Genomic DNA, 15,919 nt, shown 5'->3' on the forward strand with positions numbered 1-15,919 from the left:
GTAACATGAAACTTTGAAAAATGCACTTTAGTGCATTTTTCAAAGTTTTTGCAAATTGCCGACCAGTTTAATTTTTTGGTAATTTGCGGCCACAAATAGCGAAATTGCTATTTCAAAGTACTTCTTGCATTGCATTTAAGGAATCGCAAATTGCGATTCCTTAAATGCAATCGCAATTTGGGAAATCGCAAAAAATTGCGATTACCGAAATTGCACATCCCAAATACTTTCATGCATCCCAAAAGGCCATTTTGTGATCGCAAACAGACGATTTTTGAGACTCCACTGTATGCGATCGCAAAATCCCTTGATGCATGGGCCCCTAAGTGCTGTAACAGGTGCTACTATTACCAAATGTAATGGAACTCATTTTACTCCCTTCAGAAGGATGCTAGTAGTATAACTTGTGAAGGGAAGATCACAGCAGATGTCAGTGGAGAGCGTTTAACACACCGAACCCTCTTGTTGGCTGAAGCAAAGAAAAACATGCAGGATCTATTTATGCTAGCAATTTGTCTTGAACCCACCAAGGCAAAAATAAGACAAGCATTTGCAATGCAATTGGTCTCGCATTTGCGAGAGTTTGAGTTATTGGCATTGTAGATGACAATGCCTTTTATGTATGTTTTAAAAATGAAAACAAAAATAAAAGGCATTGTCATTTACAATGTCAATAGCTCAAACCTGTGTAAATGCGAGATCTATTGCACTGCAAATGCTTTTATATAGATGTTCTGTGCACTTCCTCATATTGGGACTTTCAGCTGTATGCTAAGAAGTGTAGAACTACAAAACCATCATACATATAATCTGATTTCATTACATAATCTAATTTTGTTTATGATATTATTTCCCACGAGTGAAGATGTTAAATGCACTGAATTCATATGTTACATTTATATGTGCACGTTAGTGTATGAAATATTTTGTGCACATTGTTTTCGTCCTTTTCCCTCAGATAACCCCCTTCTTTGTATTATTTATTTTGATTTATATTTGGTCAATAGATAAGATAACACAATCTTGAATATTTCCCTACAATTGAAGCAATAGGTGTCGACTTGTTGGCACCCTATTGTAAAAGCACCTGGATATCTGTTGTAGAAGTTTATGTTGCAAAAACCTTAAAATGCCTCATTTAGTCAGTTCAATTCCATACAGCACACTGACATTTACATTTTGAGGCTTTCCTTTTTCAGTTATAATGTTCAACAGAAGTTACACTCAGAAAAACAGCTGGCTTCAGAGACGTCAAGGTTACAACCATATGACATAATATGTGTGCTACTAATAAAACACGTATCTTTTACAGAAAAAAAAATCAAAGTTCCAACGAAGGTAAAATTATAATGGGAAAGCAATAAAAGGGGAGTTCTGTTTTACGTCGCTGACTCACTACCGAGTCATCCTCGTTAACGAATTGAAACCCCAGGTGCACACTCACATAACGTACGTAATGAATATTAAACAAAGCTATTTTACTTTTACATGAGTTATTTCGATTGCGTAACAAACAGGACAGTCCCTAACAGCAATGGCCACAGCACCGAAAAAACAGAACAGGAAAAAAGACGTCCTAGGCACGGTAAAACGGTTACCGTGCTACTTCTTTCTGTGTTGGATGAAGGTGTTGTCAGCAAGGAAAACAAGATAATGAACAGGTACTAAGGTAACGTGCAGGTCTGAAATGGCTAGTGAACAAAAGCGTATGTCATTCTAGGGAAGGTGGTGGAGTCATTTGTAGATCAGTAGAGTATGTTGTATACTATTTATTGCAACGTGGGAAAAATACAACAAATATCTCAAGGGTATACCTTTTACATTAAAAAAGCACCTACTTCGACGCCTCGCTGGGGGTAGTGGGCGCTATATAAATGCAACTACAATACAATAATTATTCATTATTTTCATGTCTGTTGCGGACATACATTTCAAGTATGTAACGGTAAGCTATCTGTGCGCGCGATGACGGACAGCAACACTGCAGCTTGTAATGGTACAAATGAACTAGCAGTAAACGCAGCCTAAATATGGACAGTGAAAACCATTGTAGCTACCTATAGGAAAAGCGTCAGTGGCCCTTGGGCTTGGCACCCGCTTCGGATCTTGAAGGTTTTGGGGAGAGGATGTGGTCTGTCGGCTGCGCTGCCACCTCTGGTGCAGTAAACCAGGGTTTGAGCCTCAAGGTCGCGTCCACATCCTGTGATTCGGGGCAAATCATTTCATCTCCCCGTGCCTGAATGTGTAATGTAAATACGGTGCTATGTAAAGTGCTCCAATACCTTTGGGTCGAGTTTGCGCTATAGAAATATGCCCCCCCAAAAAAAAGGTTACTTACTAATTACTCATTAAAGCGCCTGGTTGAGAGACGCGGTATACTACCTTATTCCTGCAGCGACCGGTAGATGGCGATGAAAGGCCGCGCGGCGTCTTCTTATCAGTGCGCGAGCCCGTTCTTACGGCAGAGCGCTCAGCCACCCACCTGTGTGCGCTCGGAACCTGGCAGGAATCCTGGGAGAGATCTTGTGCAAGTCTGATGTAAAATCAGTGCCAGTCGAAGCAGTGATTTAAATGCTCCAGTGCGCTCGCTGTGGCCCCGCCCCTTGTGTATCTCGCAGGCCCGGATCCGGCCTGGTGTCAGAGGGCCTGCGGTACTGAGCCGCTGCTGCCGGGTGGGGGGCGGGGAGTCCGGGGGTCGGAGCCACGCCATGGAGGTCCGTATGGCCGAGCTCATCTGCTCGGGCCTGGAGATCAGCGCCGCTCTGAAGCCCAGAGGTGAGGCGGCGAGGAATGGGGGTGGGGGGCAGAAGCTGCGCTCTTGCCTGAGTTCCGTCCGCGGGAGGGCTGGTTTGTGGGGGCAGGTATCCAGACGTTCTTCTGTTAAAGAGGAAGCGGGAATCACGGGACTGTGGAGGGGACCATATGGGTTAATGGCAATCGAAAGTGAAACTTCATGCTGGCTTGTGAGGGAAGGGGGACAGGAGATGTGCACGCCGTGTGGCTGTAAGCGCGTACACCAACTCAAATCCGCCAAAAGCCTGCGCGTGCACATCTCCTGTCCCACTTCCGAGGCAAGTCAGCAACAATAGATCTCGCTGGCGACAGCAGCGCTTCGCGCTGCGTTCGCCAGGCGAGACCTAAAAAACAAATGCTACCTTGTGTTCAGGTTAAAACTTTGTCTTTGCAGATTGTGTGAAATCCTGATTTTGCAGAAAGGTACTCAGGACCTGGCTGTTCAACTGATTCCACATACTGCAGCAGGAGCCCAGCGCCTGGATACACTCGCGGGTGATTGGCCGCGCTACGCAAATCCCAGTTGATTGATTGATTGTGTAACCCCGCCCCTCCCCAGACACTTCATCAGTCTCCACGCATGCTTATTATCAGGGACTTCCTCCTTCGCCTTTGTGAGTTACTTTAAATGATGACTCCGACATCATATACGTTTCGATTGCTACCTCATTATATAACTAGCACTGTCCCCCCAAACTTTTTCGGTCTCGCCTAGCGACGCAGCGCATGCGCTGCACGCCTTGGCGAGACCTATTGTCGTTGGTTTCTCTGCCGAAGGGGGACAGGAGATGTGCACTCCGTACGCGTGCACATCTCCTGTCCCCGCGTAGGGCTGGCGCGCTTTCACTTTCGTGCAGAACACTTTTACGGACAGGAGATGTGCACTCCGTCAGCGTGCACATCTCCTGTCCCCGCGTAGGGCTGGCGCACTTTTGCGAAGGACGCCTTCAGGCTTGTTTTAATCTCTTTTCGTACACAGAGAATCCTTTAAACTGCTCAGAAAAGGATCACGGAGAATTAGATCAACGGGCCTCATCCGATGCCTCTTCAGCCCGCGCCAGAGCATCACTTCTTTTTGTGATTTAAAACATCCAAAGCCTAATGTTTTTCTGGTCATTTTCCTGACGCTCATTACCACCCCAAACCAAAAATCGTCGTTTGTGTCCACTTCAACAGCTAGTTGTCAGCAGAGACCAGGGTATTAATACACCTATTATTGTACACTTGCAATTATCCTGTGATTTTATGCCACGACATTGTACATATTGACCGTTTATGTATTGCTTAGTACGCAGATCTTTTGATCTTAGGACACTCTGCACCCTAGGTATGGGTAACCCCCGGATTTGGGGCTGATTTAAGAAATAATTCACATATGTTGATGCTCCGTACCGTGTCCCATGGCTTAAGGACACTGGTGCTCTGCAAGAGAGAGTCCAGCCAGGACACTGGACTCTACACCTGGACCGGAGGTGAGGGGCAGAGCAGGGCATTCCAGCGAGGGAGAGTACCTGGACGCATGGATGTAGACCATCTCCCTCAATAGTAAAGGAGAAAGTGTGGTGGTCAGGATATTGGTATTAAAGGATACATACCTGGCTCTGTCTTCTGCCATCATGCAAGCAAGGACTCAACATCCGGCTGAAAGGAGGAACTGATTCACATGTGGGGTGGTGAGCATACTGGTGTCCAACCGCCCTGTTCCACAGCTTTACTTTCTGCTGTGTCAGCAAACTGAGAGCTGACCCAGTGCTGCGTGATACTAGCATACTCTGTGTGCGCATCGCAGCATATCCCTCGGTCCTACTTCACCCCTGACCTCGGCAGTGTGCAGCACTGCAGAAGCGGTGGAGGTAGTCCACTGAATCCCCATAAACTGGTTCTGGGTCTCTTAATAGGCTGCAAGTGTACAAATTCAAATGGCAAGTGAGCCCCCCCCACCCCTGGCAGCCACAGTACTTGGTATGAGGTGGCCAATACAGAAGTGTGTATAGCGGCGTGCCCGAGAGGGGTTCACTTCTCCAAAACAGAATGGCTTGCTTCAATAACACCACTCTGTATTCCTGTTAACTTGGAGCAAGCAGCGTGAAGAGACAGTAAGAAGGCGACATACAGGAAGGACAGAGAAGTTTCAGCTTTGCAGCTGGCAACAAAACAAAAGACTGAGCCTGGGCTGTAATGAAGGGCTTGGGAACTGCATTACTATCAGGACACAAGTCCTAAACAAGCATTTGCAATGCAATAGGTCTCGCATTTACGCGGGTTTGATCTATTCGCATTGTAAATGACAATGTCTTTTATTTATGTTTTAAAAACGAAAACAAAAATAAAAGGCATTGTTATTTGCAACGTCAATAGCTGAAACTCACGTAAATGCGAGACCTATTGCATTGGAAATGCTTGTTACTGTATTTCTACTACCGTTGCCATCACCAAGTCATTGACAACAGACTTTTATTTGGTTACAGAAAATGCAATGCAAAGTGTCGCTACTGATCGAAAGAAAAGCCATCTGTGGCCCTATTGTGTGGTCTCTAAACCTAACTACAACATGTTTGCTGTTGCCTATTTTTGGTCCAGCATTAAAGCAGAATGTGTTTACGTTTGTAGGTGCTAAATTCGTGGATAGAGATGGGGAAAAATCACATGCTTCACACATTTTTTTGACCTCTTTCAATGTGCTCTGGTGTCCAACTTTAATCAGTCTTGGTTTACATTTCCCCTTGCAGACAATTGGTCTCAGTCAATAAATCTAAAGTAAGGTGACAGAACGTATGGGAGACGAGCAGGGTGTGTTACAAGTGTTTCTCTTCCAAACAATTGGAGTGAAGACAGAACGGGGTTTCCATCAGCACCACATCAAGGAAGAAGCATATGCTGTCTGCTAAACATGGCAAAAACACTCAATTCCATTCCTTAACTATGACAACCAATATTGCACCATATTGTTAGATCCCTATTAAAGATACATTTGAAAACGAAGGACTTTGGTTTGCAGCACGTTTTTAACTTAATGTGTTACAACCTGCAGGGAGATGGGAGCACACTGCCTCACCTCCCAGCACAGTTCGCTCCTTAGAATTGTAGTAAATGCAGTTCACAGTGAATGCTTACTTAAATATTAGCTGTAGTGTTTCACCAAAGTTGATGCGGGTTAGTGCTGTAAATTTCTGGACACATGTTTCTGGATATTATCCTTCATTAGTAGAGACCAAAAACCGGATATCATCAGGGGTTGCTGAGAAAGCTGCCACAATCCTCTCGCGTCTCAGTACCTCTCACTGGCGCATAGGTGCATCTCTAAAAGCTCGTCAGCTCGATGGCTCAAGGTAGCCTCAATGGCTCAAAGTTGGCCCCTTTAGCATTGAGCTGACAAGCTTTTGGAGATGCAGCTGTTCACCAATGAGAGGTACTGAGACCTGACAGGATTGTGGCATCTTTCTCAGCAACCCCTGATGAAATTAGTTTTTTTATCTCTACCGATGAAGGATAATATCCAGAAACACATGTGTCTACAGATTCACAGCACTAACCTGCACAAACTTTGGTGAAACACTACAGCTAATATACAAGTAAGCATTTACTGTGAACTGCATTTAGCACAACGCTAAGAGGCGAACTGTGCTGAGAGATGAGGCACTGTGCTCCCATCCCCCTTCTGTTTTGACCTGCTATTGTGGAGTAACGTTCGTACGTATTATTTATGGTACCTACACTTCTCGTTCTTTCACTTCAATTACAGATTAAAATACTTTTTTATTGAAAACTCAAATCCACAGCCACAGCTGTGGATGTCATGCTGCCGTGAGTTTTCTTTTATGTTTTACAAATATGTTGTCAACGCTATGTACATACCTGCCTACGAGAGCAATTCCGTCAGATCTCTCTCTCTCTCTCTCTCTCTCTCTCTCTCTCTCTCTCTCTCTCTCTCTCTCATACACACACACAAACACACACACTTCTCTGTACTGCATCTCATGTTTGAGATGTTTCTGTTGCAATAAAAATGTTTTGCAAAGTGATCCTTTACTCACTGGATCAAGGGTTGCACTAAATCAAATACCTAAAGCAAATAAAATATATAATATACTTCACTTGCAGGAGCAGGGTGTTATACTCACAACTTATGAGACAGATCACCATTAGCTTGGTGCCCTTTTTTCCCCACATACTTTTATTATGATGAGCTATTGCAGTGCCCATTCTTCTGACTAGCTCCTGTTTCTCCTTTCCAGCTCAGGGTCTGGCACTGTCCAGTCATCCTGCACCACACTCTATGGGCTCAGAGGGATGATGATAGCTTTCCTTGGGAGGGGTGTGCCACATAAAGCTGACGGCTTACTTACCACCGTGCAGGTACGCTGGATGGAATCTGACACATTCTGAATGCCTCCTCCCCTTGCATCACACCTTTAGTTCACAAACTGCCCTGTGCCTGCTAGTGATTGAGGCTACTGGATAACATTCTGCCCAGATCTCTATTTTTCTAAGTTCCATCCTAAAAGCGTCCAACCAGCATGCCTTTTTCATTTTCATGTTACTTAATAGTAATGTGATAACCCCCTAGGGAGCACTGCCAATAACACTGGCAACCACTGTTTCTCATCAAGACCCTCCATTGCTTTTCACAAAACAAGAAAGAAAACACATAATACACAGGAGACAAATCTGACAAGTGCCATAAAGTGAGAAATTCTAGGATTTCTATTCAATTATCGATTAACAAAATACTATATCTTATGAATTTGTGCAAGAATTGGCACCTCTTTAAGAGGATCTCTTTTGAGCTCTGGACAGTTGAAAATGGTCCTAGAAAATCCCTCCTGTTCTCTTATGTTTATTTGGGTACCCCTAGATTGGTAGATTGGCTCCACAAGCTTTATGCACCACAGTTGAAGAACTTTCTGATAGCTCCTCACTCACCTCAGAAGGGAAGGTCTGGGGACCACAAAGACTTCCATGGACGAGAACCACACCAGACAGAGCAGGCTATATCAGATGTGAATCTCTCCTAAGGTGGCATACACCCACAGCCCCAATGTATGTCGTGAATGATAAAAGAGGACTGTTGTCTAAGATGTGTGTACTGGATATCATAAACCACTCATGTCCATCACTCACCTGGTTGCCAACAAGCAGCAGGTGCTCTCCAAGCAGGAAGTCTTTCAGCATGTCCTCCATCACCATTACGTGCTGCAGGCGGAAATAAAACAGACATTTAGCTCTACCATCAAATGAAATCACTTTATTGACTTCAAGTTAGGAATAGACACGCATGCCTTCTTGTGCGACATATAGAACACGCCTTCAGAGGATAGTCATGCATGCAACAGAAAACCAATATGTTGCACAAACCTGAAAGCAAAAGTACCTTAGGATGGAAGCAAACAGATAGGCCTTTATATAGTACAGATATTGCTAATAGGCACTAATTTACATGATGTTATAAAAGAAGTACATTGTGAGATATAAGTAAGGACTTTGGGGATTAACCAGGTCTGTCACGTTCCTTCTGTAGTGCCTAAGAGGTCAATAATTGTAGCGCTTGCCTCGGAATGACTGTGATACTGGTGTAGTGCATAGCGTGTATTCAGTATAACTGAGCATAAACAGGATTTAAAAGTGACATTTGTACAACTTACATAATGGGATTACATCTCATCAGGGTCTTTATTATCTGTTTAATTGCAAAAGATGTGTATGTAAGTGTTGTGTTGTTCAAATTGTTCCAGTACCAGCAAGATATAAAGGCTTCTGTAATGTCATCAGTGGGATGTTGGAGTTGGTGCTGCGTTGAAAGAGAATGCGAGTCAGCCAAACAGTGAGGGAGTTAAGTAAACAGCTGAAAAGGGAGGGGGTGGATGCTAGTTAAAGCCTTCATGTTAGTGACCTTGAAGATAGAAGTAGTGCCCCCTCACCCCTGGATGGCCCAGCAGTCAGACGAAAGCTCCCTTTGTGTGTGGTTGTATAGAGGAAATGCACAAATGCAGCTGTCACCTACCCCAGATGTGTATTAAGAGACAGGCAGAAGGCACCAAATGGTTACAATAAGAAAATGGCAACTTACTAATAGTGGCATTTTCAAAGCACCAATTTAAAATCCAACTTCACCACAAGTTGTGTTTTTAAATTGTTGAATTTGGAGACACCAAATTTAGGGGTCCCATCTCTTCCCAAATGGAAATTACACTTATAAATGTAATAAAGCAATCCCAATGTCATCCTATTGAGGAGACAGGCCTTGCGGTAGTGAATAACATATTTAAGAGTATTTCACTACCAGTATATGAAACACTTAAAAGTACATGTACTACTTTTTAAATACACTGCACCCCGCCCATGGGCTGTCCAGGCCCTACCTTAGGGGTGACCTATGTGTAATAGAAAGGAAGGTTTGGGCTGGGGAAGTGGGTTAATTTTCCAGATCGACATGGCAGTTTAAATCTTCACACACAGGTTCTGCAATAACAGGCCGGAGACATTTTTAAATGGCTACTTAAGTAGGTGGCACAATCAATGCTGCAGGCCCACTAGCAGCATTTAATGTACAAGCCCTGGGCATATGTAGCACACTTTACTAGGGACTTATAAGTGAACTAAACATGCCAATTGTGGATAAACCAATGTTACCATTTTTTTAAGCAGAGAGCACATGCACTTTAGCACTGATTAGCAGTGGTAAAGTGCCCAGAGTCCTCCTATCGACAAAAACAAAATCAGCAAAAAAAAGAGAAGGAAGAAAAGTTTGGGGGTGATCATGCAGAAAGGGTCATTTCCAACACTCCCTTACTTATACCCGGCATTTCCTAAATGCATTAACTGTCTTTCAATAAGCCACCCACCACCCAGCCACCCACCACCCAACAGGAAACTAGTGCCCAGGTGAACCACTAGGTGTCCACTGTGTGCAGCACTGAGATAACAGTCTTACTTTGCTTTTCTGATAGTGATGGATGACAGTCGAGTAGCACTGAAAGCAGGTGAAGGGGCAGTGCATTGTATGGTAGGTGGTCGGCAGCAACCGAAATGCACAACCCCAGTCATAGAATGAGGATAGGACAGGTACTAATCCTTAATAGGAAAACTAGTTCCTATAAATAGACAGTACCATAGCGTTCCACTATTCACTGAAGTTCAATGGGAAAACAATTGACCAAACTAGAATTAGATATTCACTTTGAATTCAACTGTTAGGACAATAACAATGCACTAAAAATTATGTTATTTTTCAGATAGAATGCTAATTTAGAAACCAGCTCAGACCGAGCTGTTCGCATTAACTTTCAGAATATGTTTAAAAAAAAGACATAAGGCTACATCAGTAGAATCAATTCAAGCAGAGAGTCTGTCCTTTGCATTATACAGTTTGCCTGTTTCACAATTTAAAATAAATAATAAAATGCTTTACATACTCGTGAGGAGTGGACGGTGGTTTATTGACAATGAGCAGTCAAATGTACATATGATGCAAGAATGTCTTTACTCATATAGCAGGAAGAAGCACCGAGGTATGTTTAGAAACAAGCATGGTGGAGTCAGTAAAATAAAATTGCTGAATAGGTATAAAAAAGGATTTCACTTCTGTGTGAGGTCTGAGAAAAAAGGGTCCTGGTAACATTAGCAATGGCTAGTGGAGAGAGTAAGACAGCATCTTCCTTATAACAGGAAAGGTGGTAAAGGTTCTTCCTGGTATGGCTGATAGCTGTATATCCGGCAGGGAGTGATAACCTGTTTATGTAAGAGAGGAGGGCTGGGCTTCTAATGATGACCAATTCTCACCCTCAGAGACAAAGTAATAATATTTGCTGTGGTGTACGTCAGCATCATGAGAACAGGTCCATTATGGACCATATTTTATCACATGAGAGGATAGAAACGCCCATTATCCCAGGCAGTCACCCATCCCTTCTCTTGCTGCTACCAATTACCAATGAACATGACGTAGGGAACTCCCATAGCTCTTGTATATTTAATCAACGGGTGCCCAATTATCCCATGTTTTCTGCAGGAAACCCTGTCTCCGCATGCACCACCCCATCACGAATCCAGGAAATGAATGGCTGCCATTCTAGGGCACGCTCTGTGAAGTCAAAGCTAAATCTTTAGGTGTGTATCTACACAATGTACAACAATGTGGTTAATATCACATCTGTGAAACAATTTACTCACCTGGGTGTTGTCATAAAAAAGAACATCAGGCACTTTCATCTTCTCGTTTGGATTGTACACGGGTACTGAGACACTTCCAATCTTCAAAATTCCAGATGTTATTTCACCTACACATAGGAGCAAAGATCAGCAGAGATTGGTCATCAAGGTTGAGTAAACTTTGCAGCAGTAAATCTCTGACTTCTCTATTAGACTGAGGTTTGTGTTTAAAAGAGGATAAAGGATAAACAGGAGAGCATATTACAGCTTCTTGGTGTGAAAATGACATACACATCAGTTAGAATGCAGAATATGTGGGGGAGAACCTGCGTGCGACCTTCATTTTATGTGTGAATTCAGACCCCAAAGCCGCTGCTCACAAACCTGTGTTTAATACCCCTCTTGGTTCTCCCTGTAAGAAAACAGTTTTATGGGAGTGCATATGCAACATATGCCATGTGTAAATGTGACCACCCAGCATGTTGTACTGTGGAGAGCTCATCTTTAATTCAGTTTCACAAAAATGCATAAAAGACTCAGGAACAAATACATTTTCTATCTTCACACGCCACAGAAGTCGGAGCAGAAGCAGAACTTGCACCAGTGTACACAAAGCAAATTTCTTTTCACACTATGTCATGATGTTATTACACAGTTCTCTCATTCACAGCTACTCATCTAAGGATTTAATTAAGGACACTTTTTGAGCTGGATCTTTTGTAGGTCTTTGTTTCTAATACCGTTATTCCAAACCAAGAATTCAAATGCAGAATAGCATCCTTTTTGGTCCATGTCATGAGCTCACGAAATGAGCAACATTCTTTGGGACCACCACTGTCAGGACGTGAATGTCCCCTGTACAGTATACATATGTGTTCCGTGCCCGGCTGCATGCATTATCTGGTATCCTGACTTTTAGTTTGGCCCTTTTATCACCCTAATCAAAGACTGTGCACAGAGGCCTTGGTCTGTTCCTATGTGAGCTCCTGGACCTGTTCAGTGACCTGGAGGAAAGCACCAAGCATGCCATCTTTGTGGGCACTAATGTCCCTGTCCTGGGTATGGTACAAAAGTGGTGATGCCGGAAACCATGTTTTTGGAAGATTAATGGTGGGACCATTTCTTTCTACCTGTGTCACTGAGAGGGAGACCTGCCAGCCCCTCTTGTGCAAAGTTCCGCTGTTTTGTGTGTGTCCAGAATCTTGCGCTGACAACCTGTGTATATGTGTACACACATGTAAAGTGTGTGAAGCACAAGTACAATGGTATGGTTATATATGTGTGAGAGAGGCTGAGTGGTGAAGGCAGTGGGATCCATTTTGGATATCTGTGGTCTGGTACAGAACAAGATGGAGTCTGAAGACAGCTTCATCAGACAGTGGAAGTGTATTGACTTTGCTCCTGTGGTTGGAGGGTGGAGATCCAGACACTGAAGTGAGGCGGATCGCGATAGGGCTACCTTTAGAAATTCCATCAGGACTTATTAATTATTTTTGATCACTGCCATTTGGTTGATGGTAGGCATGAGGGGTGGGACAGTAGTTTCTGTTTTTTTTTAAATGTTATTTAAAAGAATTTTGTCCTCAATCATAAATAAGTAAGTTGTCTTAAAGCAGTCAATAGCACTTTTCTAGGTCCAAACAGAGGAGAAACACCACCTTGTGAAACTCTTATCTCCTCAAGGACTCCTGGAATAGCCAACCACAAGACTCCTGGGGATATAGCAGGTAAGAGCATGACCTCCTTCGCTGAATGCAACCTACGTCCCTTAAACTCACTTATTTCATAATCATTGGACTTTTTTTTTTTTTTTAGGAAGTTGAAGTATCAAATTTGCTGATCCACTCCTCCCAGGCCCCCCAAAATTGAGTTCTTTCCTTGACCTACAGCCCAAGTCCCATTTATGGGTTCTTTTAACAGATGCAACCCAGTCCAATAATAATAGGGGATTGGGGGATACCCATTTTAAACAAATTTCTCTTCTGGCCAATCAAATTACTATATTATTATATTACAGGAAACACATCTCGCTATTGATGAATGGGAGGCGATTGTTTCCAAACAGAAATGAATTGATGGTTCACTTCATACCACCCAAACATGTTGTACAAAAGGAGCAGCCTTTATTTTTTGAAAAGCGGCTTAAGTAACACTTGGGCCTTTTAAGGTAGATAATAAGGGGCGTTGGATTATCGCTGATATCAAAATTCAGAATGATTGAGTGTTCAAGTTCAAGTTCAAATAACTTTATTCGATTGTAAAATTTAACAATCATAAAAGCACAATACATGAATAAACATTTCACAGATAAATTGTTTAAAAAGGCTGTCCAATACTTATGTATGATAGGCGGACTATGTAAACAATATGAGTAAAGGCAACAAGCAGGATAATCAGGTTAAGAATATAAATAATTTATACAAAGTTAAAAATCATTAGGGAATAGGACAATGATAACAACATAATTATCCCTCCATACTTTTCCTGAAAGTGATAGCTAGTTTTAGAAAACTGCTTACATATAAAGTACAATCGCAGTTCAAAAGTTGAAGGAAATAAAGTGCTGGTTTAATCTGTGTAAATTTTAATTTCTTTAAACAAGGCTTTAGATATAGCCTTCGAGGTATTGAATAATAGGGACAAAAAAATAAAAAGTGCTCCAAATCTTGCGGAGACTTTCCGTCGCAGCCGCAAGCAGGTAGCACTTGTCCACGATGGGACCCTCTTGGTACTGCCAATAGGAGGTGGAACAGGTCGAAGCGGAATCTAGTCAGCAAAAAACGGTCATAGCCAGATATAGGCCATGAGAGATATGGTTCCAAATGTAAACATGTTTTAAGCAGGGCGTGTTTCCTGACACTGCCTTTCACAAACTCGGCCTCCTCCCGGGCAAAGTACCTGGTTGTAAAAAATGCTTTTTTCACGAATGTGACATCAGCTTTTGTTATAGTGGATGGGGTTAAAAACAGGGCTGGCCGTCCAAGTTCAGTAAGGCAATCTTTTATATATTTCAGCCATGGGACCTTGAATCTACCATCCCAGGTTAAGGCTTCTCTTAATATATCGTGGGTTAGGGGTATGTAATTATTCAACCAAGAGTTCAACCAACAAAATATGGGATTTGCGGCTAGTCTATCGCTTAGAAAGGGCACACCTATCTCCTCGTGAACCGAGAAGTTTCCGGTGCCCCTAGGCAGCCTTAGGATTTTCTTTAAAAAGTTATTTTCTGTGACCTCTAGGTCTCGCGTCTGGCTATAGCCCCAGAGTTCACTGCCATAGCAGGCAACGGCAATACTCTTTGCTTGGTATAATTTAAGCAAGGCCGCCACCGGGCTGTTGCCCATTTTTCTCGCAAATCCTAGTATGGCTGCGTTGACACGAGTCATTTCGTCCTTTTTTTTATGGACTGCTGGGCCCCAAGATAATTGGTCATCGAGAAGAATTCCAAGATATGAGAAAGTTTTAGATGTTGGAATTTTTTCCCTGTTTATGGTAAAGGAATTTGGTTTTCGCGAACCACGGCCAATTTTCATGACAAACGACTTAGAGTTATTAATACTGAGGCCTCGAGACTCCATAAAAAGATAAAATGAATTTAGAAGTGTCTGGAGACCATTCGCTGTCCTTGAAATCAGGACGGCATCATCTGCATAAAGCAGAACCGGAACTCCTCTTAGACCTACATGAGGATAATCCGTACGTGTTCTCAACAAGTAGTCCTCTAACTCGTTGATATACAGGTTAAAGAGGAATGGGGCCAAGATACAGCCTTGTCCAACACCCCGATTAATTCTTATGTCCCCAGTCACTTTCAAATCTTGGGTGTAACAAACGTTTGCTCTTGTGTCAGAATGCAAATCAGCCAATAGATGGATTAGGTTTTGCTCGACACCCATCTTTAACATGATATCCCATAGTTTACCCCTATCCACGCAATCAAAAGCAGACGATAGGTCCATGAAAGCCGTATGAATAGTTCCCTTCCGGGCCAAAGTATATTTACCTGTAATCAAATATAGATTCAGGCATTGGGTCACTGTTGAGTGACCAGGTCTGAATCCGTATTGTATTGGAGACAAAATTTTATTCTCTTGGGCCCATGTTGTTAATCTAGCCAAGATTACACCCCCCACTACCTTTGCTACTGAGTTTATCAATGAGATTGGTCTGTAGCATGATGGGTTGCTGCGGTCACCCTTTTTAAACACGGGGACTATTGTCGAGTGCCCCCATGTCTTCGGGCATCCCGAAACCGTGGCAGCATTTATTACATTAGTAAGTACGGGGGCCCAAAGTGAAGTGCAAGATTTAAAAAGATCCGGAGGTAGGCCATCCGGGCCGGGTGCCTTATTTCCAGTTAGCCCTTGAATGGCCTTTTCTACCTCGTTGTCCAGAAAACACAGAGGATTCGCCCTTATAGTTAAAAAAACGTGTTCTGCTTGTTGCTTATTACTTTTAAAGATTACACTAAAGTGATTAATCCAGTCCTCCTCTGAGATATTAGTTCCTAGGTCTGTATCATTGGGGTTATCAAGTAGGGGTTTGTTAATAATTTCCCAGAATTTACTGGTGTTGCCCAGAGTTGAGGGGTCAAGCAGAGAATCCCAGGTAAGGGCCTTGATTTCCTTTTTACGTCTGGCGAGTGCTTTTTTATAAGTCGCACGTAGATTTTTAATTAGGCCTGAGTCCCTAGGTGTGATTTTCAATGCTTTTCTTAGGTCTTTGCTTGCCTTGGAGCAGGTGTGGTCAAACCATTTAGGATAATTTCTGGTTTGTCCCTTCACTGGGACTAGCAGCATGGAACCTACAGTAGACACCACAACCTCAAATGAGGCTATGGTTTGTTCAGGGGAAATAGATGTTGATACACAAGCCGCAAGTTCCTGGCCACATGACTTATTGATTTCATTATAAAAGTTTTCATGATTAACTAAATTCCACTTCAAACGACGTTTTCCATTAATACATTTTAAGGTTC

General features: G+C 42.9%; 1 protein-coding gene across 1 annotated transcript in view; it reads right to left on the reverse strand.

The window, feature by feature from the left end:
- The window catches only part of VWA8 (von Willebrand factor A domain containing 8), a 1,291,603-nt gene that overhangs the window by 730,077 nt on the left and 545,607 nt on the right, over window positions 1-15,919 (reverse strand). Inside the window, exons 19-20 of the mRNA XM_085621802.1 lie at window positions 10,963-11,069; window positions 7,915-7,986 (exon numbers count right to left, since the gene is read on the reverse strand). Coding sequence (XP_085477928.1) covers window positions 7,915-7,986; window positions 10,963-11,069 — 179 coding nt within the window. The remainder of the gene's footprint in view (window positions 1-7,914; window positions 7,987-10,962; window positions 11,070-15,919) is intronic.

The sequence above is a fragment of the Triturus cristatus genome, chromosome 8 (genome assembly GCF_964204655.1).
Source record: "Triturus cristatus chromosome 8, aTriCri1.1, whole genome shotgun sequence".
In the NCBI taxonomy this organism is placed as follows: domain Eukaryota; kingdom Metazoa; phylum Chordata; class Amphibia; order Caudata; family Salamandridae; genus Triturus; species Triturus cristatus.